The sequence below is a fragment of the Lacerta agilis genome, unplaced genomic scaffold, assembly GCF_009819535.1.
Source record: "Lacerta agilis isolate rLacAgi1 unplaced genomic scaffold, rLacAgi1.pri scaffold_60_arrow_ctg1, whole genome shotgun sequence".
In the NCBI taxonomy this organism is placed as follows: Eukaryota; Metazoa; Chordata; class Lepidosauria; order Squamata; family Lacertidae; genus Lacerta; species Lacerta agilis.
Window position 1 is genome coordinate 34,591 of NW_022681502.1, and position 25,990 is coordinate 60,580.

General features: G+C 46.9%; 1 protein-coding gene across 1 annotated transcript; it reads right to left on the minus strand.

The window, feature by feature from the left end:
• Positions 1-6,159: 6,159 nt before the first annotated feature.
• LOC117040567 (ras-related protein Rab-3A-like) lies at positions 6,160-13,662 on the minus strand (the record flags this gene model as incomplete). Its single annotated transcript, XM_033138410.1, has 3 exons — positions 6,160-6,398; positions 12,455-12,579; positions 13,520-13,662. Coding segments are annotated over 3 exons (459 nt in total), but the record flags the coding sequence as incomplete, so codon positions are not given.
• Positions 13,663-25,990: the final 12,328 nt, after the last annotated feature.

The following is a 25,990-nucleotide window of genomic DNA, read 5'->3' on the forward strand; positions in this document are numbered from 1 at the left end:
CCCATTAAAAACAAAAACACAAAGGGAAATATTAAACACCCCTGGTGGGAGCAGATGCTCCAGCTGCACAGGGCACTGTTGGCTGCGAAGCCCACTTTCTCCGCTATAGACAGATATATAGAAGGCAATCAGACACCGTTCTATCACCACAGAAAGCCTCAGCGAGGGCAGGAAGTCTTTCTAACAGCATGGTCCCTGTGCATCATGCTAAGCATAACCAAACATCACACATTGGAAACTTCCCTGTACAGGCAGCCCCCAAGCTGTTTTTGCTATTAAAGTAGTGGAGTGGAGATTGGTAGGGAGGAGAGATCCTGGAGTCAGGGCAGGAAGAAGCAGGACGGGTCTTTATTTCCTTTTCTTTTGCAGGTTTAGCTTAATTTATTACATCAAAAGTGAGAGAGAAAGAGAGAAATGAGAAATACAAGGACACAAAAACCACTGGAGAGGACCCTCTCCCACGAAATGAGGTTCAAACTCAAAGAGAATATTCCCAACAATATAACGCAATCAGAAAGGAACCCCTTCCAGCAGGGTGCGTCTTTTTGAGGAATGCCAAAGGTTCAGAGGCACAGAGGACCAGGTGGCTCCTCTGGGTCAGCATCCTGCTCCCATCGCGGTGAAGCACGTGCCCCAAAGGGAAGGAGCCCCAGAGCAGCACTGGACTGGGGCAACTCTTTCCCCAGCTAGAAGCCACCCTTCAGACCCAGAGCTTCTAGCCACAGACGGAGAAATGAGCCATGGGGGTCTGGCCCCGATCCTCCGTTAATTTGCCTAATTGGTGGCCATCCCCGTCTCTTGTGGGAGCCAGTCCCATGGTTTACACACACCTGCCCTGTATCTTCCGGCATTCAGCCTTTTCAGGTGTTGCCGGCGGGTTCTAGAGAGGGAAATACAGGCAGAAGAAAGCACTCACCCCTTGAATGCTCCCAGGCCACCTCTGTCCCTGGAGGGTTTCTCTTGCTGGGGGCGGCTCGCTTTCACCATCCAAAGGCGGCCACAGTTGAGGAAGGCGCCTCCCCAGCAGAGGCTTTCTGCCTTGCAGGCGGTTGGACTAGATGACCCTTGGGGTCCCTTCCAACTCCGTGATTCTATGAGAACCCACCTCCTTCCCAAGGAATCTCTTCCACTGTCAGAAAGTTCTTCTTTCTGTTTATTTGGGGTCTCCTATGTCACCTCCCCCCCCCCCGTGACCTGGCTTTTTATGGCGGCCTATGTATGGCTGGACAGTACGGGAAAAGCCTGGTGAGACTTAATTCTTCCATGGTTCCTTTCTTTCCAAGGGAACCCCCTCCCTCTCCCTCCCTGCAGTTTTCCTGCTTCTGTGCCTGCGCTCAAGGAATTCCCCTCCCCCCTCCATTTGTACCAAGGACTCTGCCCCAAGGAGCCCACATCTGATCCCACTACTATTTTGCCACATACGTTTGAATCCATACTTTGAAACAGTTACGTGTTGTTAAACTTTAGGGGTTCATAAGAAGTAACATCGTTGTATCAATCTTCTCAGTTCCAATGGCATTTAGGACCCAGGGAATTGAGGCATAAGGGGAAGGGTGAGTGAGCCCCCCCCCTAATCCCCCCCCCAGGTGTACAGGGCCTTCCCAAGGAGTCATGACCAAGAGTGGCAGACAGATAAGCATCTCAATCACAACGCCTACGAAGCCCAGACAAGACCAAGGGTGGTATTTGACTTGACTCAGGGACCTGGGAACTGTCAATGCTTTCCTTTGCACTGTGATGGGGTATGTGTGAAAGACTATATTTGACTGACAGGGCCAAGTTGCTTGCCATGTGGCTCACCCGTGCTCTTACAGCTGCTCGCTCAGACACTTCCAAGCAGTTTGCATAGGCTTCCCCACCTCCCCTTTGGGTTTTCTTTTCTTTGCAAGGGGTGTGTGTGGACTTATGTGTGTGTCGGAGGTGGCATAGTGGCAAAACAGACCAAGGGTGTCAGCAGCTGTGAGCATGCCTGCTCCCCCCCACCTGCGTTGGGGCTGTATGCTGGTGTCAATCCCAAGTGTCTCTTTTGGAGAGTTAGTGGGGGGGGGGAGGAGAAAAGCTTCTCCCGTTGAACTTCTGCCTGCCTCCTGTTTCTTTCCCCTGTTTTCGCCTTCCTCCCCACAGCTTCTCCCGTTGAACTCTTGCCTGGCACCTCTGTCTCCCTCCCCCCCACTTTCACCTTCCTCCCCACAGCTTCTCCCGGTGAACTCTTGCCTGCCTCCTCTCCATATTTTCCCCGTTTTTGCCTGACTGGGGAGGGCAATTCTGGATCCACACGTCCTTCCACAGTGGGGACATTGGTTTCTGGGCGGGAGTTGATCACAGTGTGGATTTGCCAAGCATGCCTTCCTCCTAGCACGTTTCTCCCTTGCGTCCTGAGTTCGAGTGTCTTCAAAGCCCTTGACACCTTTGGTAAATGTATGCTACAACAGCGGCAAGAATTTTAATAGCTCAAAGCTGGAAGACTGGAGAAGTACCATCAAAAGTACAATGGCAAGAAAAACTGATGAACTATGCAGAACTAGCAAAGTCATTGGACAAATTGTGTGAAAAAGACAATAGTGACTTTTAAAAAGAATGGGAACCTTTTACAATATACTTGCAGAAACAACAAAAAGAAATGGACTTGTTGGCAGGATTTAAATAAACATTTACAACGTGACAACATTTTATGGTATATAAACAGCCGAATGTATCATTTAATGTAACAAACCAGAAATGGAAGTTGAGGGAAGCCAACAGGGAGGGGGGAAATTGGAAAATGTATGTGTAAGGTTCTCAGTTAGTTGCTCATGAGTAGGCAGCCAGGACTCCGCTGTTTCCTTTAAATATTTGCAGTGCCATGCAACCTCCACTGGCACAGCCCCCCAGCCCTGCCCCAATTGAGAGCAGAACAGTGGGGGAGGGTTGCAGCCAGGTGCCCCAGGAATATGCGACAGATGAGCTTTGGGGCATAGCAAGGTGGGGGCCACCCCCCAGCGACTGCCTCTGGCACAGGGCCGTGGTGCAGGCTGACAACCAAAATGGATGTGATGGAGGGAGAGGAAGAGCAGGGCGAGGCCACAATGAAGCCTCCACGTCCAGAACCAGTCCACCTCAGAGGTCAGGAAGCCTCTCTCTGCCCCCGTCTCCGCCCTGGAGCCGTTGGAGGTGCTGAGAAGGGCTTCCCGAGGCCTCATCCAGCAGCCTGCCTGTGTGAATCGTGAGATTTCAATGTCGATTTTAAAATTGTGCATTAAATTGGATTTTAAATGGTGTCCAGACTGAGGCAGGGAAGTGGTGGGTGCGCAGACACCACCTGGGGACAGCAGAGACTCCCCCCCCAAAAAAGAAGATGGGGCAGGAAGAGCAGGCTGTGCAAGGCCCCACAGCCTACATGCTGGTGGGGGGGGGCAGCCAGGTGATAGTTGGCTGTCCAGGAAGGGGAGAGCCCTCTTGACGGAGCCCCCCCCCCAGCACTTGGGGCTTAACCCTTCGCTCCCTGCCTTTCACACCCAGCCCAAGCTAACAGATTCCCCAATTGCAAATCAGTTGCATCAACGCAAGCTGCTGAAGAACTCTCCTCGGCCTGTGGGTCTGGAAGATCAACAGGACTGTATCTGACTGGTGGGCTTTACTGGGTAAGGTGGTTCCACAAAAGTGGAATGGTGTAGTTTGAAAACATTCAGAGACCCAAGTTTGGAGAACGCAGCCCTAAGTGGTCTGTGCCATCAAGGACCCAAACATGCTCCCAGAGGGGATATGTTAGGGCAACGAGGAAGCTGCCTTCTACAGAGCCCCATGTCGCTCAGTACTGTCAACACTGACTGGCAGCAGCTGCCATGGGTTTCAGGCTCCCAGCGCTGTGTGGAGATCCCAGAAACTGAACCTGGCACCTTTCCCCGCTGAACCACTCTGGGAATTGTGGCTCTGTGAGGGGACAGGGAGGGCTCTACAGTTCCCAGGGATCTTTGGGGAGGGGTTTCGTAGTGCTTTAAATGCAGACCTACAATTCCCAGAGTTCCCTGGAAAGGAGTTGGTTGTTAAACCAATTTGGGAACTGTAGCTCTGCGAAGGGAACAGCACCCTGAACAAACTACTATTCCCATGATTCTTTGGGGGAGTGCGGGCAGCCGTCACTCTTTAAAGTGGCGCGATACTGCTTCAAACATGGATTAATCCGAGGAGGAATTTAGCAGCTGCTCCTGTTGCCAACCTCCCCTCCTCGGCCCGCCTTATTCTCGTTCATCTTATTAAATACAGTGGTATTGTTTTTTTAAAAAAGAGAATAACCTACAAGCAACTGAAAAACCGTGTGTTAACATTTTCTTTAAATAAATAAATAAAAAACCCAAACACACGCTCACACGCACACGAAACAGAAATGAACCACCAGCAGCACAAAAGCACGGCACAGCAAGAGGACCTCCAAACACACACACACTTCAGAGTCTACTTCTATTTACAAGGAACGGGCCTTGGGGATTGCATTTCCTTTTTCCTGTACACCAAGGAAGACGGGGGGGAGGACTGGAAAGGGATTTTCTCAGGGGTTTAGACACAGCTGGGAAAAGGAGGAAGAGAGAAAGGGAGAGACGCAACCATCCTCCGCAGCTGTGGGAATCGAGGAAAGCTCTCCTGGCGACATTTTGGCGATGCCGGGCCGGCAAGGAGGGTCTTTGCCCTCCCCAGTTGGCCAGCCAGCGAGGCCAAAGAGAGTGGAAAGCTGGGAGATCTGTGTCCAGACAAATCAGAGGCCAGGAGATCCCCGCAACTGCAAACGGAGCAGTTTCCTAGATCGTGGCTGTCCTATGAAAGCATACAGAGCCAGGCGTCATTTTCTATGCTGCCGAACGAGGCTTCAGAAGGGAGATCTGCAGACCTCCAGATTTGTTGGGATTCCCAACTCCCTTCCTCGCTGACGGCCGGGCCGGAGATGTCCTGCCCTGAAGACTGCACAAAAGCCACAGACTGCCACTCCGGGAGGAAGAGAGATGGAGAGGACCCATTTGGGGAAGGAAGGACCCCACTATTGCACAACCAGAGGGGCAGGCACAGATCGCAGGGTGTGGGCCTCCCCGCTAGCGGAGTTGCAGGACCAATCCTGCTTTGGAGAAGGGGGCCTCCACAGGTGACCAAACGGGGAGGGTGGCAGCTGCAGAATTCAAACACGGGGACCAAAGCAATTCGGCTTCAGGAATCCAAGGAAGAGTTCTCTGTCCAAGGCTTAATTCCAAGAAGCCACCTTACACAAGAGTCAGACCATTGGGTCTGTCCCCCTAGGTATATTGTCTACACTGACTGGCAGTGGCCCTCCAGGCGAGGGGGGGTGTTGTTCCCAGCTCCACCTAGAGATACCACTGGGGACCGAGGACCGGAGGGCAGGCGCTCTACCGCTGAGCAACAGCCCGATTGCTAAAAAACAAAATTAAGACTCCAGTCTTGGTGGTTGATTTCACCGACTCCGCCTTGTGAGGAGTAAGGCCACCGGTCCATTTAGCTTAGCACTGCGCCCACTGGCTGGCAGCAGCTCTCTGAGGTTTCTTTCCCCCAGCCTTACCTGGAGACCGGAACAGGGAGGACTTCCTTCGGCAAGGAAAGCAGCCGCTCTAACCGAGGAGTCAAACCCTCGCGGCAACGGCAGGTCCAAGCATGGGGCGCCTGCTCTGCTCTCTTCAACAAGACGGGGGCGTGTTTTTGGGGGGGAGACACACAGAATGCATGGACAAAAGAACCAGCAAAGGAAGGAGGAGGAGGAGGAAGAAAAAGGAACAGCGGTGGACACCCAGAATAGCTACAAATAGAGGCGTGTGGTCCAATAAATAAATAACTTAAAGAAGAACCCAGAACAGTTTAAATAGCTTCATCTGACGCTGAACACCCGCCTCCCCAGCCCGCCCCACAAAAAAGAGACAATCCACAGAGATAAGACAGGCAGGGGGCTTAATTCTCACCCGTCCCTTAAAGGAGAGCGAGGGGAGGTGGTTTGTTTTTAAGCTTTTACACCCCTCCTAGGTTTGGGGTCTCGTCCCCACCCCCCACCCCAAAAACCAACAACCCCACAAAGGATAAAGCAATGGGATGGGTCAATGGAGGTGGGGAGATGGCTAGGCCAGGACTCCATAGTTACTTGGGAGGTGGCGGGGGGGGGGAGACATGAGGCAGGCAAGGAGGAAGGTGCAGCAGGAGAGGGGGGCGGGGTGAGGGGGGCTCCGCCTGGGAGTCTCTTCAACAGGCACAGTCCTGGTGCGGGGGGGCTTGCTGGTCGGTCAGCTGCGGACCCTGCTTGGCCCCGGTGACAGTGGGGTCGGCCGTGTCCAGCGACTCAGACATCTTTTCACAGATAATGTCCACCAGGCGCTCGAAGGTCTGCTTGACGTTGATGTTGTCTTTGGCGCTGGCCTCGAAGAACTCGAACCCTGGCGCAGGGGGGGATTTACAAAAATAAATTTTAAAAATGAACACATAGAAAGACAGAGAGCGGGGGGGGGGCAGGAACATTAAAAACACAACAAAGCGTCAAATGTTTTTAAAAACTTCCATACAGAGGGCTCTCCCATGAAAGATGGGAGCCAGCTTGTTTTCTCCTGCTCTGGAGGGTAGAACCTGAATTCGTGGCTTTGGAGCCTTATTTGCCCCTACGGGTTCCCATTGTTGCGCCCGGTGAGAGAACATGGAAGTAAAAAAAAACCTGAGGCTTCTGGCTTCAGAGAGAGAGAAAGATTTAATTTCTGCATGCAGAGGTACCTGGGTGTTTAGATAGCCAAGCAAGTACAAAAGTTAGTCAGTTTACCAGCAGTTCTTATACAGTTTTCCAACTCATTCCCCCCACCTTCGGAAAACTTCCTCTTGTCCATATAAGGAACATTTCCTGTTGTACATATAAGGCAAATGACATTTAGCCAGAGTTGGTTCATGCGCACTCCAGCAAGGCCATCCTATCTCTTGACCTAGACAACAGTTCCTCTCAATGAAGGACAGCTACAGTACTCTCTGCGTAAGGTCTACTGTTCTTATCTCCAGACACTTAGTAAGGCAAAGCTTGCCAGAGAGAAGTACAATGCAGATCAAAGTTCACAGCTTTACAGAACAGTTTCATACAGAAAAGCTTAACAGGGGCACTTTTATACTTAATACATTCACTGGACTAACAATACATTCAGGTAAATATATAGGTTAGCTAATTAACCCCTTCCATTCCCTCCTCTTCTTCGGACCGCTGGAATTCTTTCTCCAGCGCGTCCCTGGGAAATGACTGATATTCTCTAGCAAGGGCAATGAGCTAAAGAATCCATGACACAACTTTATATGCATGCATTGCATTAAACAGAAAATACAAAGGCAAAATAACAATGGGGAACACAATATCAACAGATACAACTAAGGATATTTTACTTTGAATATCCCTAACACTAATTACAGAAACTGTTCAACTGGTCACATTATCTGGTAACTGGTCAACACAAATTAAGGCAATATGATCATTCAGTCCTCCCATTCAGTGTTCTTTTCCTTCCTTTTCTTCCATAGGCGTGCACAGGGCCAATGCTGCTGTGGCAGCAGGCCTTTGTTGCTTCCTGGCCTTTGTTGCTTCCCTGGATCTTCAGCTTCAAGGGATGTTTCAGCACACTGTGGCAGGTCCTGTCTCTACATGAGGAGGCGGACACCAGCCACTTTCACCACTGGCAGTGTTGTCAAAAAGACTGTGTAGGATCTATGCCACTTAGGTTTCAGAATCGCTGCATAGGGATAAAACTGGCTTAGCAAAGCTACATGGCATTAGGGCACCTGCTAAAAGAATAGGAGATAGTTACAGAGATTATATCTGCCCTTGGAGGGTGGTGTCTTGGGCCCCTCCTGCCTTTCTTTTGCCTCACAGATTAACCTCACAGGTATCGATATTGATCACACCTCAGTCCTCCTCCCTGTTGGAGGCAAGCTAGAATAACCCAATCAAATAAGGACAGCCTCCCATACACTCACAAGATATTACTGACCATGCCGGATCACTATCTCCTCGAAATACAATATTCTTCCGCAATGATTATTTCATAGCTTCTTGGTCTACTCTATGGCCCAGAATAATAATTTAGTTCATTTTTCCAATCCATACAAACACTCTAAACTTAGAATACACACAAATATAAACAAATACACAATACAATCATACACAATATAAGCATTAGCATCCCCACAATTTCAGACCAATTTAACATAAAACTCTGCTAATGTCAGGGAACAGAAAGATACAATTTTCCCCCCAAATAAGATCCACTTCTTCAACATCACCTTCCAGACACACTACTAGAGCCATTGCAATTCTCACTATCTTGACATCCTTCAGAACATTCTCCTTTTTTAAAAAAACTTTTACATAGCAACTAATCTTTTCCAATATAACATTGTACAAGTGATCTAGGGTATTTGGGTATAGCTATTTTCTCCTTACTGTCTTCTCTTTCCTATTGTTCCATTTCTCCATCCCAATTATATTACCAGTTCCAACAGCCATATCAGAGACTAACTTTCCCTCCTCTTCTGTTTCCTGCAAACAAGCACCAGCCATTGATCCTCAGTACCTAATTTTCTACTTACCACCTCACCAAGCCTATCAGGACCTAGTGTCCAAGAATTAACTTACCACCACCAACCTATTTTTGACCCTCAGGAGGACTTAAGGTGGGAACAGGGCAGTAGGGAACAAATTCTGACAGAGTTGGGTTGTCAGACAGAATAGAACTTGGCCTATCTCGCTTCAGAGCCATCGGTAGGTCACTCTCATCATCTCACACTTGGCGGCCAGCTTAGCAAAATTGCTAACTCCTCACAACGGTGTTTCATTAGGACAATGGAGTTGAACCCTTGATGTGCTCATTCAAATAGTGACAATTTTCAGGTTTCTTTTAGGTAACAACGAATTATGGACAGGGCAATAGGAAAAACTCCTGTCTTTTTTAAAACAATCTTTGAAGGGCTTACTATATATCTACCACCTCTGAAGCAGAGCCATCTTCAGGCCTCTCTCATTGTCTCATGCTTCCATGGCAACAACCTGGCGGTCCTCTCCATGGTTTGGACAATGGATTCACCCCCCTAGATGTGCTCTGCAACCTTGGCATGGAGGGTGGTGTATTGCCTTCAATATTGTTTCCTGCTGGGCAGGGGGTTGGACTAGATGACCCTTGGGGTCCCTTCCAACTCTATGATTCTATGATTCTGTGATATGTATATCTTCACTTTATCATCAATTTTCCTTCCAATCATTCCAAAATTTCTGCCCCCTTTTCCTCCTGAGGTTCAAACTTACTCCAAATCCTAACTTACACTGTCAGGGCTACACTGTCAGTTGCTAACCATGAGCCCCTTCCCATTCTACTTCAACATTCTCTTCTCCTTCATTACACATCCCACAAACCTACATCTACATTCCAAAATACATTCTGCCAAGAAGCCATTTCTTCTGTTTCAAAACCTTCCCTGAAAAACTTAAAACCTGGGATATAAAATAAAACTTTTCCCCTCTAATCAACTTCTGTTGGAAACAATCAAACTGCTCAGAAGACATAATCTTCTTTTTTCTAAAGACATAATCACCTTTCCCCCCCTTTGTGGGAGGCAAATTTCCTTCCTTTGCAAGATTCACTGCTGCAAAGAGAAAAATCCTTGCTGTTTAAACTAAGGCTTCTCTCCATTTCTGTCCCCACTCTCATTGCTTTACCAAAGGTCAATTAAGAAACAAAATAAGACTGTACCAGCTTTAAAAACAAACTAACAAACATTCCTGATTGCAAGAGCAGCCCTCCTTTCAATGCTTCAGACACACTTTTACATTCACCTTAACATTGCAGAGAAATACTTTTACAGCCCAATTTATTGAAGGGACATACCTTGGCACACAAACAATTTCCAAAACACACTCACCAAACCCTGGGGTTCAAACAGATTCCTTGAAGGGACAACAAAACAAAACAACAAATACAAATTGTGCAGCCACATATACACGGAAAAAAACAGACTTCCCAGACTTCATTGGCAATGCAGCAAAAAATGAAACAATTTTGGGAACACAGAGTTTGGGAACACACATTTTAGGGCTGCTTTCTGCACCACCTTTCCAGCATAAGCCTCAAACAGGGACCAACACACACACACAGGCACTGCAGACACAGACAAACTCACAAAAATCACACTGCACAATCACTGCAAACACAGAACTCATACAACACACACACATACTGAAGGAAAAATCATAAAATTATTACAAGTCATAAATTTTTACACAGCAACAAAAATTCCAATTCCCCATCTCAGCAAGCTCAGGTTCGACCTGGGACACTCCTTCCACCTAACCAGACTTTTTCATGCACACACTCTCCGCTTCGCTAGGGACACTGAGTTCCTGCGTCTCATTCACTCAATACATCCACTGGAGCGTCCCCACACCATTCCCATACACAGAGTAAAATCACAGAAAAATTCTTAACCCCCTTCTCTCTCTGAAAAATTCTTAACCCCCTTCTCTCTCCTCAGAGAGGGCACCCCCCTTCTTTTCCCCACAGCCAACGGCACTCTTTTGCTCTCTGCTGGCTCCTTCCTGGCGGCCCTCTATGGCTCACGGCCAGGCTCCTGGCGGCCCTCTATGGCTCACGGCCAGGCTCCGGTGGCAAATCCACTTGCACACTACCGGATTTTAGCGGCGGCCCTCTACGGCACACGGCCGCTGCAGGATCGATCGCATCCTGCGCTTCCCCTTCCCTGGGAAGCTGCTCCCCCTGTGGAGCTTACCTGTCCTCTGCAGATCTTACTTCCCTTCCCCCCTTGCGGCCGCTTTCTCTTTCTCCCGTCGCCACGGTGCAGTTTGGCTCTCCCCCTGGGGTGAGCCAGTCCCTTCCCACAAACAGGCAGGAAGCGCGCTTGGGGCCAGCAAACGCCAGACCAGGAGAGCCTTTTCTGCTGTGCAGCGACGCCTCGGACTCCCTGTTTTCTCAATCCCGGGGAACAGCGAAGGGTTCCCGGCCAATGCACCACGTTATGGAGCCTTATTTGCCCCTACGGGTTCCCATTGTTGCGCCCGGTGAGAGAACATGGAAGTAAAAAAAAACCTGAGGCTTCTGGCTTCAGAGAGAGAGAAAGATTTAATTTCTGCATGCAGAGGTACCTGGGTGTTTAGATAGCCAAGCAAGTACAAAAGTTAGTCAGTTTACCAGCAGTTCTTATACAGTTTTCCAACTCATTCCCCCCACCTTCGGAAAACTTCCTCTTGTCCATATAAGGAACATTTCCTGTTGTACATATAAGGCAAATGACATTTAGCCAGAGTTGGTTCATGCGCACTCCAGCAAGGCCATCCTATCTCTTGACCTAGACAACAGTTCCTCTCAATGAAGGACAGCTACAGTACTCTCTGCGTAAGGTCTACTGTTCTTATCTCCAGACACTTAGTAAGGCAAAGCTTGCCAGAGAGAAGTACAATGCAGATCAAAGTTCACAGCTTTACAGAACAGTTTCATACAGAAAAGCTTAACAGGGGCACTTTTATACTTAATACATTCACTGGACTAACAATACATTCAGGTAAATATATAGGTTAGCTAATTAACCCCTTCCAGCTTCAGGTTCCAAGAAAGGAGATTCCGACTAAATATCAGGAAGAACTTTCTGACGGCAAGAGCCGTTGGACGGCGGAAGGGTCTCCCTCGGGAGGTTTCGGTCTCTCCTTCCTTGGAGGTTTTTAAGCAGAGGTCGGGTGGCCATCGGTCTTGGATGCTTTAGCAGAGATTCCTGCATTGCAGGAGGTTGGACTGGATGACCCTCGGGGTCCCTTCCAACTCGAACAATTCTATGAATCACCATTAATTATTTTTATTATAGCACTCACTATTACAGTGGCACCTCGGTTTTTGAACATCTCGGAAGTTGGACGTTTTGGATTTCAAACGCCAAAAACCCAGAAGGAAATGCTTCGGTTTTCGAACGCTTTTCAGAAGTCGAACATGCTATGTGGCTTCCATATTGAGTTTACTGTTAAGTAAATGCTTCTGGAAGTAAATGCTTCAGTTTTCGAACGCTTTTCGGAAGTCAAGCTGTCTTCCGGAATGGATTACGTTCGAAAACCAAGGTGCCACTGTATTTTAGCCGCCACCACCACCAACAATTATTATTATTATCATTAGCATCATGAAACATCAGTATTTTTATTACTATCCTGTCCATTGTTATTATTACACTGATACACCCTTTTCCTCCAAAGAGCTCAAGGCGCTGCTCATGGGCCTCTCACCCCGCCATCGTCACAACTACCCTGCGAGGCAGGCCTAAGCCATCCTTGGCGGCCGGGGAGAAACCTTGCAAAGCACTGAAGCTTCTCCCCCTCCTGGATTTCCCCCTTCCTGCTTCCCCTCCCCCTCTCTGCCTCTCCATCTCTCTCTCTCATTCACACAACCCCCAGAGCGCCTTCTTCCGGCTGCCGACTCACCCAGGTGCTCGGCCAGCTGGCGGCCCCGCTCCGACGAGACGACCCGCTCGTCCTCCATGTCGCACTTGTTCCCCACCAGCAGGACCTGGGCGTTGTCCCACGAGTAGGTCTTGATCTGGGTCGACCTGGCAGAGAGACGGAAGCAGCAAAGGGGTGGGGGTCATGGGAAGACTGGACAGCCAAAAAGACCACTCACTGTCTCCCCTTCCTGGGGAGCTGCTAAGCCAGTGATGGCCAAACTCGGCCCTCCAGCTGTTTTGGGACTACAACTCCCATCATCCCTAGCTAACAGGACCAGCGGTCAGGGATGATGGGAGTTGGAGGGCCGAGTTTGGCCATCACTGTATCTAAGCAGAGGTGGGAAGGCCAACAGCCAGGGACACTTCAGTCGAGATTCCTGCGTTGCAGGGGGCTGGGCTGGATGACCCTCGGGGGGCCCTTCCAATGACTGGACTATGCGCTTCAGAAGCTGAGAGCTCTCTGCCCTCCATTGCCCCCATCTGGGCTAGCAAAGGTCAGCCTTAAGTCTCTTTCTCCCCCGGAGTCACACTTCTGTATTGCCCCCATTCAGGGTGGACTTGATTTAAATCACGATTTAAATCATTAGTCAGTAAGACTTGATTCAAAACACTTTTTTACAGAAAGACTCATTCTTGCTGGTATAATCTTAATATTTACAACCAGAGGAAGGCTTCCTTTTTGGAATAATAAATTTTCGGAGTCGTTCTTTACAGTTATATCAAAAATTACTAGAAATACATTGACAGATAATTATGAAATTAAGGTGAGGTTTTAATAAGTCAACAGTTTATATTTGGACAACTTTTCTGCTGTATTTGGTTGGAAGGAGGAAAATAATAATTTCCTTAATAACAATTTAAACAATTTATTTAACTAGAACAATAACGTTATTGCATATACATGGAAAAATACGGTATATCTTGGTATTGTTACAGTGGGGCTATCATTGGATTATAATGGAAAATTTATAAAATCAAAAATATGAATAATAGTCCGGAGGCTGGTGACTCCCCACCCACCCCCAGGGTCTCCCCCGGGACTCACCAGTCCTGGACGGCGTTGAAGGACTCCTCGTTGGTGATATCGTACATCAGGATGAAGCCCATGGCTCCCCGGTAGTAGGCGGTGGTGATGGTCCGGTATCGCTCCTGCCCAGCCGTGTCCTGGGGAAAGGCCAAGAGAGGCTGTTACGGAGGGGCCCGGCAGGATCAGGCCCCAATTCTGTCCCAACATCAGCCAGAAGGAGCTCTTTCTTGGCAGAGAAATGGGGCTCTTTCGGTCACATTGAAAGATCGCTCCTTCTTTTCCTTTGAATTGTTTAGTTCATCAAACTTCTACACTGCTTGATTGTAAAAGAAATGCCAAAAACCCACACAGCTCAGAGTGGTTTACAAAAAGGTAAAATAACACCCAAGAAAATTTTACAGTAGCTTAAGATATACCAGAAGTTAAAATACTGACACGGGTTAAAATTCACATCTTCCTAAGCACCTGGATAGGCTTTTATGATTTTACTATATGGTTTTCTGTTTTTGTACACTACTGTGATATATTTTTATGATACCATGGCATATAACTATTTTTATAATTTTATTTTTAAATAGGTCTGTGGGAAGGAGGGTGTAATGATGATGATGATGATGATGATGATATTATTTATACTCCGCCCATCTGGCTGGGTTTCCCCAGCCACACTCCCTAATGTTTTTTTTTTTTATGTTCACGTTTTATATCCTGTATTTTACTCTGCGAACAGATCTTATGAACAGCAGTATACGAATCAAACAAATAACTAAACTAACTTTAGATGCCAGGCTAAAACATTCTTCTTTGGCTATTAAATAAGCTATGCCCTGTTGAAAGCCAGGATGGACAGACTGTTATTATGAACATTTTACTGCTTTTCATTATTTTTTTATTATTGCGCCCCATAAAATGGGTTCTTTTATTAATTATTATTATTTTATTTAAAAGATTTTTTATTACAAAACAGTTGACATAAAACATAAACAAAGACAACAACGTAAACAAACCATAAACCCTGACATAAACTAACATATCATTTAACATACACACCCTTTAACTTCCGATACACCTCATTGTACTTTTTACACTGTATTGATCTGTACGCACTTCATTATCATTATGCTTTTCTGATATTTGTCAAAAGAAATTTTAGGTTTTATAGTTTCCTTACACTTCAAGATTCAGTCTAAATCACAATACTTTCTGAGATATTCTTTTAATATTATCCAATCTTTACAGACTTTCTGGTTCGAGTTTCCTCTTATTCTCCCAGTCATTTTCTCCAATCCTAAATACTCTACCAATTTTGCTTGCCAGTCGGTTTTTGTGGGGACTAAGTCACCTTTCAATTTTTTGCTAGCTGCTGTGGTTGCGTGCAGAAAGAGGCTTCTGTATTTTTTTGGTATTTCGATGGACAGAATACCTAATAGGAAGACTTCACGGTTTTGTTTTTTTAAGGAGAGTTTGAAGATCTTTTTGAGTTCATTATGGATTATAATCCCAGAACTCTCTTATTATCGTACGGTGCCATTTACCATTCTGCTTTTCATTCTGCTCAAGAGTCTCCTCCAGCACCATAATTCAAAAGCATCAATTCTTCGGCGATCAGCCTTCTTGATGGTCCAGGTCTCACTTCCGTACATTACTACTGGGAAAACCATAGCTTTAACTATACGGACCTTTGTTGGCAAGGTGATGTCTTTGCTTTTTAAGATGCTGTCTAGGTTTGTCATTGCTTTTCTCCCAAGAAGCAGGCGTCTTCTAATTTCGTGACTGCTGTCACCATCTGCAGTGATCATGGAACCCAAGAAAGTGAAATCTCTTACTGCCTCCATTTCTTCCCCTTCTATTTGCCAGGAGGTGATGGGACCAGTGGCCATGATCTTAGTTTTTTTGATGTTGAGCTTCAGACCATATTTTGCGCTCTCCTCTTTTACCCTCATTAAAAGGTTCTTCAATTCCTCCTCACTTTCTGCCATCAAGGTTGTATCATCAGCATATCTGAGGTTGTTGATATTTTTTCCGGCAATCTTAATTCCGGTTTGGGATTCATCTGTTTTATTACTGCGCCCCAAAAAATGGGTTCTTAACGTCGTACGCCGCCCTGGAATCCTTTGACGAAAGGCGGCATATACCGTATTTTTCTGTCTATAAGACACCCCCATGTATAAGATGCCCCCTATTTTGGGGGACTCCGATTTCAGAAAATGGGGGGGGGGTTTAGATCTATCTGTGTATAAGATGCCCCCAAATTTTGGACATTATATTTTAGGGAGAAAACCTAGTCTTATACAGTGCAACTTCGACTTACATACACCTTGTCTTGTGGATGTTCCAAGTTGAGTCCGTGGCAAACCCGGAAGTAAACACCAGGTTTGCCGCAATTAGCACGTGTTTCTCCATTGGCTCCCAGTACGTTTCTGAGCACAATTCAAAGGGTTGGTTCTGACCTTAGAAGTCCAAAACGGCCCAGTAGACCTGAAGGATCGTCTCCACCCCCATCGTTCAGCCTGGACACTGAGGTCCAGATCTGAGGGTCTTCTGGCAGTTCCCTCCCTGCGAGAAGTGAGGTTGCAGGGAACCAGGCAGAGGGCCTTCTTGGTGGTGACGCCTGCCTTGTGGAACGCCCTCCCACCAGATGTCAAAGAAATAAACAACTACCCGACTTTTAGAAGACATCTGAAGGCAGCCCTGTTTAGGGAAGTCTTTAAGGTTTAATGTTTTAACGTTTTTTTAATATTCTGTTGTGAGCTGCCCTGAGTAGCTGGGGCAACCCAGTCAGATGGGTGGAATATTGATAAATTATCATCATCATCATCATTAGAGATCTGTCTTTCAAAGGAGCCTCCCTCAAAGGGCTGTCGTGAGCGTAAAATAGGCAAAAATTAAATAGTAACGATAACAAGACTCACAGCCCTGTCTTTGCCCCTATCTTAACTATGCAAAAAAGGACCAGCGTCATTAATGGTGCCACAGACTGGGAAGAAAACAAAACCCAGTTTCTGTTCCACATCCACCTTCCTTCTCCCCCTCCCGCAATGCAGCTCACCAGCCAGAGCATGCTCTCTGGAAATGCGAGCTGCCAAAAAGTGCTTGCGGAGGGGGAAAATAATAATTAATATGTGGTTATTAGTCAAAGCGACATCCAGAGAACTGGCTTCCGCTGGGGGGAAATGTCTACGCGAAGGAAAACAAGACGGCAAAGACTTTTGGCACGGAAACCTGTTCAGTTCCTGACACCCCTTTCAAATCCCATTGTTCGTTGCTGTGTTTTGCCGTGCAACATTAAAAATAAAGCACCTCTACCTTTTTAAATAAATGCATGTATTGCAGTTGCAAACGTCGGTGGGGATGCATCGACCCCAAGGCGAGAATCCGGAATGGAGACAAGGATTCGCTTTCCACGAATCCGTCGCCATCTTTTCCAATCGAGCCCACCCCATATCATTCGCCCGCTGCCCAGATCCCTTCCTAACCCTGTTGGATTAAAAACACTGAGAGAAATAAACAAGCCAATCTCTCTTTGAGGACGGTGTCCACAAAACGCTGCTTCTGGCCAGATTTCCCTGGGAGTCTGGGGGCGGGGAGGGCCGCAGCCCTAATAACCGGCCCTTAAACCTGCACGCTTTGTTCCATGGCCTACTTTTCCTCCTGCATAACCCTTTTAGCTAATTAAATGGCCGGCCACTCGCAACATGCAAATCTTGGGGCCGCCAAGCCGTTCCTACAGGAGGCGTCAAAGCGGGATTTTATGGGAGGGGGAGACAAATTTGCACACTCAGGCCAGGGAGGATTAAATTTTAAAAAATAAAACACCAGATCCTAGTTAGCGGTATTTTCGTGCATCAGGAAGGGTGGGGTGGGGGGTGTTATAAAAATTAGGTTCAACCCCAGAAGGGAGCCCATGAACCCGGGGGAGAGCCTTAGTAGGGCTCCCCTCCTCTCAAGAGCACTTATGAATAAAATAGAGACGATACAGAATCTCCCAAAGCAAGGCGGTTGCCCTTTATTTTATTACTGCTGCAGCAGGGTGTCTTTGCAAGCAAAAAGACCACAAACAAAGGTACGCAAGCTCCTTTGTTCTACACTTTTTGAAATTCCCCCCCTCCAGCTCAAGACCACCCCTCCATACATTAGAATTACATCACAAATTGGGAGGGTCTGGTGGCAACTTGGACCCTGCCCCCATGACTCTTGCCCTCCACAAAAAACCCATCAAGTGAAACAAAAGATATTTACATTTCCCTATATCCCAGCCATGAGTGCTCACTAGAAGGGCAGATCCTGAAGTTGAGGCTCCAGTACTTTGGCCACCTCATGGGAAGAGAAGACTCCCTAGAAAAGACCCTGATGTTGGGAAAGATGGAGGGCACAAGGAGAAGGGGACGACAGAGGATGAGATGGTTGGACAGTGTTCTCGAAGCTACTAACATGAGTTTGGCCAAACTACGAGAAGCAGTGAAGGATAGGCGTGCCTGGCGTGCTCTGGTCCATGGGGTCACGAAGAGTCGGACACCACTGAACAACAACATATCCCAGCCAAGTTAATCACACCTTTTTGTCTGACACTTAGATATCAGGATGCCAGAGATTATCACTCAGGCAGAGGTCTGCTGAGTAGCTGGAGGGGCAACCCCCCTTTGTTCCTGAGACAAATACTTGGTCAGTTGGGAGTGAGGCCTGTCTTCCTGTGCTGGTTTTCGGACATGTGGCCTTATTTGTTTTGGTACATTAATAACAATTATTATACATAAATAAAATACCTTAAAATTCTTACAACATTCGTCCCCAAGCTGCATTGGGAAGGATCCGCCTCCCGGTTTACCCCAAACCTCCAGGAATTTTAATTATGGCAAAGAAGCTAAACCCCAAAAAAAGGTTAACAAGGAAACAGGATTAAGTGAGATCAAGGCAAGAGACGGGCAGCTTGCATTTGCCAACAGAAAACTCCTTATTTCCTTCGTAGAAATGGAGAGGAGATGGCCCCCCACCCACCCCAGATGGCCGACAGCTTGTGCCCCCCCCCCCGCCTGCCTGTTTGTGGCATGCAGGATTGACACACACACACCCAGAAAAAAAGGTGAGCAATTTGGGAAGAGTCTGGATACGGGAAGAGGGCTGATCTGGCTTTTTCAGGCTACGGCTATCTCAAGCCCTGACTGCAGTGGGGTGTCAACGCAGCACCCCTCCTTCAGATGCTGTTGGACTACAAATCCCATCATCCTTCTCCTGCAGCAACACTGGCCGATGGGAGTTGTAGTCCGAAAAGGCATCAGATATTCTTGCACACCGACTCACACTTTTCCCCTTCTTCCCAGCAAGGGAGGAAAAAATCGTGCATTTGTGAGCAGGCAAAGGAGAAGAGCCACGTTTTCCTGCGTCAGAGGAGGCGGTCCGGAAAGCTAAATTTGCCCACGCGGCATGTTCTGTCCCTGACATCGGGAACAGGCTGCCTGCTGGCTGCGATCCTGCGGGGTCTGCTTCCTTCTGCAACCCCAACGACACACACAGAGGGGTAAAAGAAGCTGTCTTATGCAGAATCCAGACCAGCTTGCCCACCTAGCACAATACTGCCTGCTCTGACTGGCAGCAATGGCTCCCCAGGGGGTGAACTCTGACCTGAATGCAAAGTGACTGCATTCAAACTTTCATGGGGGGCAGGAAACGCCCTGTTTTCAGCTCCCTCCCCACCCAGAACGGGGACCCCCACCCACTGATCTTGCTTACAGGAAATGAAAACAGGCTGCATAATGACATAAGAATGTTGTTGTTGTTGTTGTTTTTGTTATTATTATTTATTGAATTTATATACTGCCCTATACCTACAGGTTATCAGGGCAGTTCACAAAATAAAATCAAAATATAAAACCCACAACATATCCATGATAATAACAATATTACACGTCTCCTCTTTCTTCCAAGGATGACTGAAATAAGATTACAGTCGTTTCATTGAATAACTCACATTTGCCCCAATAATTGTTCTGATAATAATGATATTATTATCTGCTCTGTATCCCGTATTTCCTCTGAGGATTACTTGATATAGATATTTCCTCTTCCAAGGATGACTGAAATAATATTATGGTTATTTATTACATAACTCACATTTGCTCCAAGAATTGCTGTAAAAATCGCAGTATCGTAATTTATTGTGTATTCTGTATTTCCTCTGAGGATTACTCACATATTAAAGTTGTTTATTACATACCCGTAATTATTCCACTTCAACTAGGCCTTTGGCTGATTTGACATCCAATGACCTTCTAAGATGTGTTGGGGAGTGGGGCGCTATTGGACTGTTCTCATTTTTATTTTTATTCTGCATTTTGTGGTTTTATATTGTGATTTTATCTTGTGAACTGCCCTGAGACCTGCGGTTATCAGGTGGTATACAAATTTACTTAATAATAATAGTAATAAATATATTTATTGCCTAGCCCACCATTCCTCCAAGAATCCCTCTAATAATGCAGAAATAAACTATTCTACTTATTATGCAGCACCTCAAACATTGTAAATATTTGTTGCATTTCCTCCAGGACGCTTAAGTTGCTCCCACCCTCCCCTTCCCCATTTCATCATCACAACAACCGTGCGAGGTAGGGCAGGATGAGAAGACACTCTATAGCCTCCAAGGTCACCCGGCACATGGCTGAGCGGCCATTTGAACCCGGGCCTCTCCGGGACCCTCGTCTGCCTTGCTTCCCTCTATCCTGCCCTCCCCGCAGGCCCTGCGTGACCCCAAGGGTCACATTCTGCGCTATGCAATCGTCCCGAGGGCCGCATGGCCTCACAGTGGGTGGGGCCAGGAGCAGGAGGAGCCACCAATGCAAATTTCGCTTCCAAGAGGCCTGGTCCGAGTTCGAGAGCAACACTGCAGCCAATCCAAAACCAAGAGGAGAGTGCCAAGGGCCTGGTAAGATAGGCCCGGGGGCCGCATGCGAGATTCGATCTAATCCTGCTGAAAACAATCTAAAGGCCAACAATGGCACCGGAAGCTCAAGCAGCAGGGCCCCATCTCTTTGCCTGTCTGCAGATAGACTGCTCCTGAACAGGGGGCTCCGCCTGAGCCACCAAGAGGCCCTCTCCTCCTCCCCTGCCCCACACATTTGGTTCACACACACAGAGCACACTTTTAAATGCCACCCAGGCAGGACCGGATTGAGGTTTGATGCGGCCCTCAGCTCCTGAAGTTAATGGGGCCCTTTATATGTCCAGCTGTCCGTTGTCAAAAAAAAACTCTCACTGTTCTTTTGTGTTGAATATATGCTATATAGCCATTGATGGACCAAGCCATTTGCACCTGTTGTCATGCAACCAGGCCATGCAGAATGTAGGCACCCTATACTGTATATAGAAAGGAGCAAACCAGGAATATTTGAGGGAGCAGGCTAGCAGGCGGGGCCCATGACTTACATCAGAGGAGCCGACACAAAACAAAACATGGTTGCTGGATGTAGGTTTTATTTTGTTTGTTTTTCATCTTCTGTTTTGGAAATGGACATCCAGTTTCCCCCCCTTTTAATTTTTTGGGGGCCACCAAGAGAGTGGGGCCCTAAACTAGAGCTTATTGAGCTTAGACGTAAATCCGGCCCTGCACCCAGGCCAACAGCCATCATCAGCCCCGGTCCCCGCAGAAAAGACGTCAATCTTGGTGACATCAATAGGGGGGCCCAGCTTCCTGGTTGCCCTTGGCACCCGGGCATCAATCATTCATACGCCAGGCGTTGCGTGGCAGCCCTTTGGCCTGGACAGCCGTCCCTCAACAGGACACACGCTCCTTTCTCCCCCTGCACAAATCTGATCCAGTTGCAAGCGTCCCTGTCCACTGAAAACCAAGAGGATAGGAGGTGGAACTGCAAAAAGCTTTGCAAATGTGCCAGCGATTTTAGCAAACCTCGTAAAGGTTTGCTAATCCAGCAGCCCTGAAATTTGTGCCTGATAATTTCTGCATATGGAACTGTTGCTCTACAGGAGCAGTGCTGCAGGAGAAAATCACAAAGTGTCATTTGTGTGGAAGCATACTGAGACATGGTACCTGTGGGTGGCTGCACAACAGCAGCGCCTGTACTTTGTTTCACACGGGAGTGTTGGCGTGCAGCCTCGCTGCTGAATTTGTATGCCACGCTTGGTTGTGACTGCTCAAGAATAATGGCCGTGTACAGTAACTTGCCCGTGTACTGGCATGTGGGTAGATTTGCCTAAGTGGCTTCTCAAATCAAATCTAATGTAAGTGTGTGGAAGTAGCTCTTTATGCACATATACTGTGTATGAGCTGTTTAATCATTCATGGCTGAAAATTAGCTGCACGCCATTATTCACTAAGTTACATTAACGGCAGCCCATGTTTTATTGTACTCCCACAGCAGAACGAAATATTGGAACAAAGGCATGTTCAGGGATACTGTAGTCTGCCGGATAAATATGTATTTTGAAGGGGGCACACCATTAGCAAATAGTAAAAAATCAAAATCAAAAATCAAATGAACCTATTTGCTCAGTTGAAATCCCTCCCCTCCTTTCTAAATAATGCAATATGGCAGGACTAATGGTCAGATTGTATCTGGTGTGAAAGTATTTGCCTAGAGGTGAATTGTTCCATACACAGCCCCACTGCCAAGCACAAAGACTTTTATTCTTCTTCAGTTAATGTAGCACGTGCTTTTGAAATGTCTAACTATGCATCTAGTAACATTTGGGGTCAGGTCCTGAACTTTTGGATTCTTTTTCCCTTTCTGTTTTCTCTCCTTTTATTACCGTACTCTGACATTTTTAGACTTTGTGGCAATGAGGACTAGAAACCTAACAAGGAATACTGGGACTCGCACACGGAATGAAAAGGGGGCTAGGAGCCACATGCAGGCTGGAGACGTTTACTTGTAAGAAGAAAGGTCTTCATAAGTTATGAGACCGTGGCATTTCACTTGCGGCTCATCAGGATCATGAAATATTGTGCACTTTTTCTTTATGGTCCTTCTTTCCTTTTCCTGGGCATTAGGAAACCATGGAAAGGATGTTGAAATTTTGGAGCAGTGACTAATCAAAATTTCCTTGAGGTGAATCCCTTAATGGATTTTAGTTGCTTTCAGAGACTAACAGCAATACAGTGGTACCTCTTTAGCTGATGGGTCCTCCTGCTGCCTCCGTGCTGCTGCGGCGCAATTTCTGTTCTCATCCTCAAGCAAAGTTCTTAACCCGAGGTACTATCTGTAACCTGAAGCGTCTGTAACCCAAGTGTAAGGTTCTCGGTTAGTTGCTCATGAGTAAGCAGCCAGGACTCCGCTGTCTCCTTTAAAGATTTTATCGTGCAAACTATGTACAGTGCAGAGCTTAAAAGTTCATGTCTGTATCAAGTGGTGTCAGAATCTGGGAATGGCCCCTTCCGGTTCTGACCTCAGCAAAAGAGTTTCGGTATACAAAAACCCCGCCTTCCATCCTTTCTTTTCACCCCACGACGTCTTTGGGGCGACGGAAATTGCGTTCCCCCTGTATCACCCTCGGAACTGGGGGAGTGCTGGGTCTCTCTTGCACCCCCAGAGCCTCTACTCCCTTTCCCCTGTGAACTCTCCCCCTCCTCGCTGGATGCCTCGCCGCTCCTCTCGCTACCAGAGGAGGTGCTGCTGGCAAGGTGGGACTGGGGCTCCCTGTAGCATCCAGAGAGCCCTTCCACCACCTTGCGCTGCATCGGGGACAGTTCCCTGACACCGAGGTACCACTGTATTGATATCTAGATAAATATATGTTAGGGTCTGGTAGGATTTTTTACCCAGATTATATTACTAGACAGTGCTTTCGTCGCTTCTGTTTCTTTTCTTTTCGCCTCCCACTTTAGAGAATGTGGTTTGGCCTCTTTTCATGAGTCACCTAGAAGTGTGAAGCATCTTTCTGCAGTACATGTTCTCTCTGTTTATGATGTATTGTAGTCTGGGTTACAAAGGCTGATGACTGAGGATCTGACAGCCTTACCTTATGTGCCTGAGGGAAGAGTATAAATTTTCTTGCAGATGATTAACTGGGGGCGGGGTGGTGGCGGGGCGGCGGGAGCAATCAGGGTCTCCAGAAATGCATTTTCAGCTCAGAACATTGGAGACTACCAAAAACACCTCTGGGTGTAAGATCATTGTTGTGCAGATACGGAAAGGTCCACAATGTTTGAAATTCACTTGCTACATAGATGGCCCGTGATGCATAGAGGATACCCATTGCTATTGACACACTTTCCTGTAAAAGGCATCTCAACTGTCTGCATGATTAGGGCCACTCAGACTGTAAGCTATTTCATACCTTACAGTCCCTTCATTGAGCAACACCACATGCTGTGTAATGTTCGTAGTTGCCCTTACGTTTTAGAGAGAGAAAGGGAGAGATTGTCTAGTTATTCAACACTTTCATGTTAGGTGAGTTAGAATTATAATGTGGTTTTCTGTTCAAACTGCTTACTCCACAACTAATTGAAGGTTGCGGCACATAATATCAGCACTATTCGGAAGCTACTTTCAGTTTCTTCTCATGATGACTGCGGAATGAGGGTGGGAATTAAACCAATCTGTGATGAGCTGATTATTTTGTAGAAAAGTAATTATGGAGAGGTAGTTGTGTTACCCTGTTATGGTAAAAATAATAAGATGTGTTGCAGAACCTTACGTCTAACAAATTTATTGTGGCATTGACCTCTTCTTGCATGTCATGGTTTTTGGGTTTACAATTTTTCTACTCCATTGGCATGTGTGTTTTATATCTGACGATAGAGAACATACTCAAGTGAGAACTAGATGACGAAAGTTTATGTCACACTCATCTTTATGGTGCCTCAGACTAGTAAGGACAGAAGAGTCCTGTTGGATGAGACCAAAGGCCTATCAAATCCTCCAGCATGCTTTTTTCACAGAGGCCAACTAGGCTCCTCTGCAGCCCAATTACTGGTAGGTGGGCTCTCAAATTTTCAGCGGTGCCCTGTGTGATGCTAAAATTCAGTTCAACCCCCCTAACCTCATGTGCTCCATTCTACAGCATTGTTGTGGGACCCCCATGCAATGTGGCACCCACTGTGGCCATATTGGTCATGCTACCCTAAACCTGCCTCTGGCCTCTGGGAAGCCCACAAGCAGGACACAAATGCAGAAGCACTCTCCTTTTTTTGTTTTGCCAGTGAGCTAGTCTGTAGTCTGTTATCCACTTACCTAGGAGCAAGCCTCATCAAAATCAGTAGGACTTACTTCTGAGTACACATGTATAGGGTTGTGGTTAACGGTTTATTGTCTATAGCAGAAATGGAGACTCTGTGGCCCTCCAGATATTGCAGCATTTCAACTCCCATCACCCTGGACCACTGGCCATATAGACTCAGGCTCATGAAAGCTGGAGTCCAGCAACCTCTGGAGGTCCATTGAATCCCCAACTCCTGCTTATAGGCTTTCATTGTCAATTTCATTGGCTTGTTTTTAACTGTATATAACTTTACTTGGCTTTCCCCTTTATTTTTGCATTAAATTTATACCCTGCCCTTCCTCTTAGAGGAGCCCAGCATTTGTAGAATTTTGTCCAGAAAGATAGCAAGCTTCCACCAGGCCTTTCAGATTAAAGAGGAATGCTGGACATTGAAAATGGTGAATGCATTTTTAGCAGATCAGATGTAGCAATCAGAGAAGGCATTTCCTTTCATTCCCTTCCTTCTAAGGAATCGTGTCATTGCCTTTTTCCTCTTAGTGCCTGCTACCCTCTCACTTCCCCTCGGTGACCAAATACATATTAGTTACGGGCAGGTTCTTGAAATTAGATAGACACTGGCAAGCAATTGTTTATTGCTCTCAGGTTTTTCATTCTTTGCGATACCCTACTGGGAGCTTGAAAACACATTTTTATTTCCTTATGATTTTGCCCTTTTCTACTTGAGAAAACATTGATTCTCATTCCCCTCTAGAATGGAACACAAGTCAACATAAATGCCCTTTCTTTCCTGGCCTGCCCCATCCACGTTGTTAATGTCAGCCTAGGGTTGGTTAACCTAGATGCTCTTTCTAGCAGTGTTAAAGCTGAGATCCTGCTCTATAAGTGGTGGTTCCAGCACAGACAACTGCACTTGCAGCAGATAGATTCAGGGCCACTGCTGGCACAAACAGAGGTGTCCACACCACAATAAGTAGAGTGGGAACTAAGGAAAAGAGGAATCCTGAAGAAGAACACAGGGAAATGTATTTTACTGAGTCAGACCGTTGGTCAATCCAGCTCAATATAGTCCACATTGACTGTCACAGGATCTCTAGAATTTGGGACAATGATCTCTCCTAGGGATTGAATCATCTGCATGCAAAGAAGATATGCTACTGCTGAGTTTGGACCCTTCCTCTTCTGTTTACCCACACCTTCACATTTCTGATTGTTTCTTGAAGAGAGAGAAGGTGGTACCTGACCCCCACCCCACCAGCCCACACATTCCATACCAACATATAATAAGTTATCATTTATACCCCACCCATCTGGCTGGGT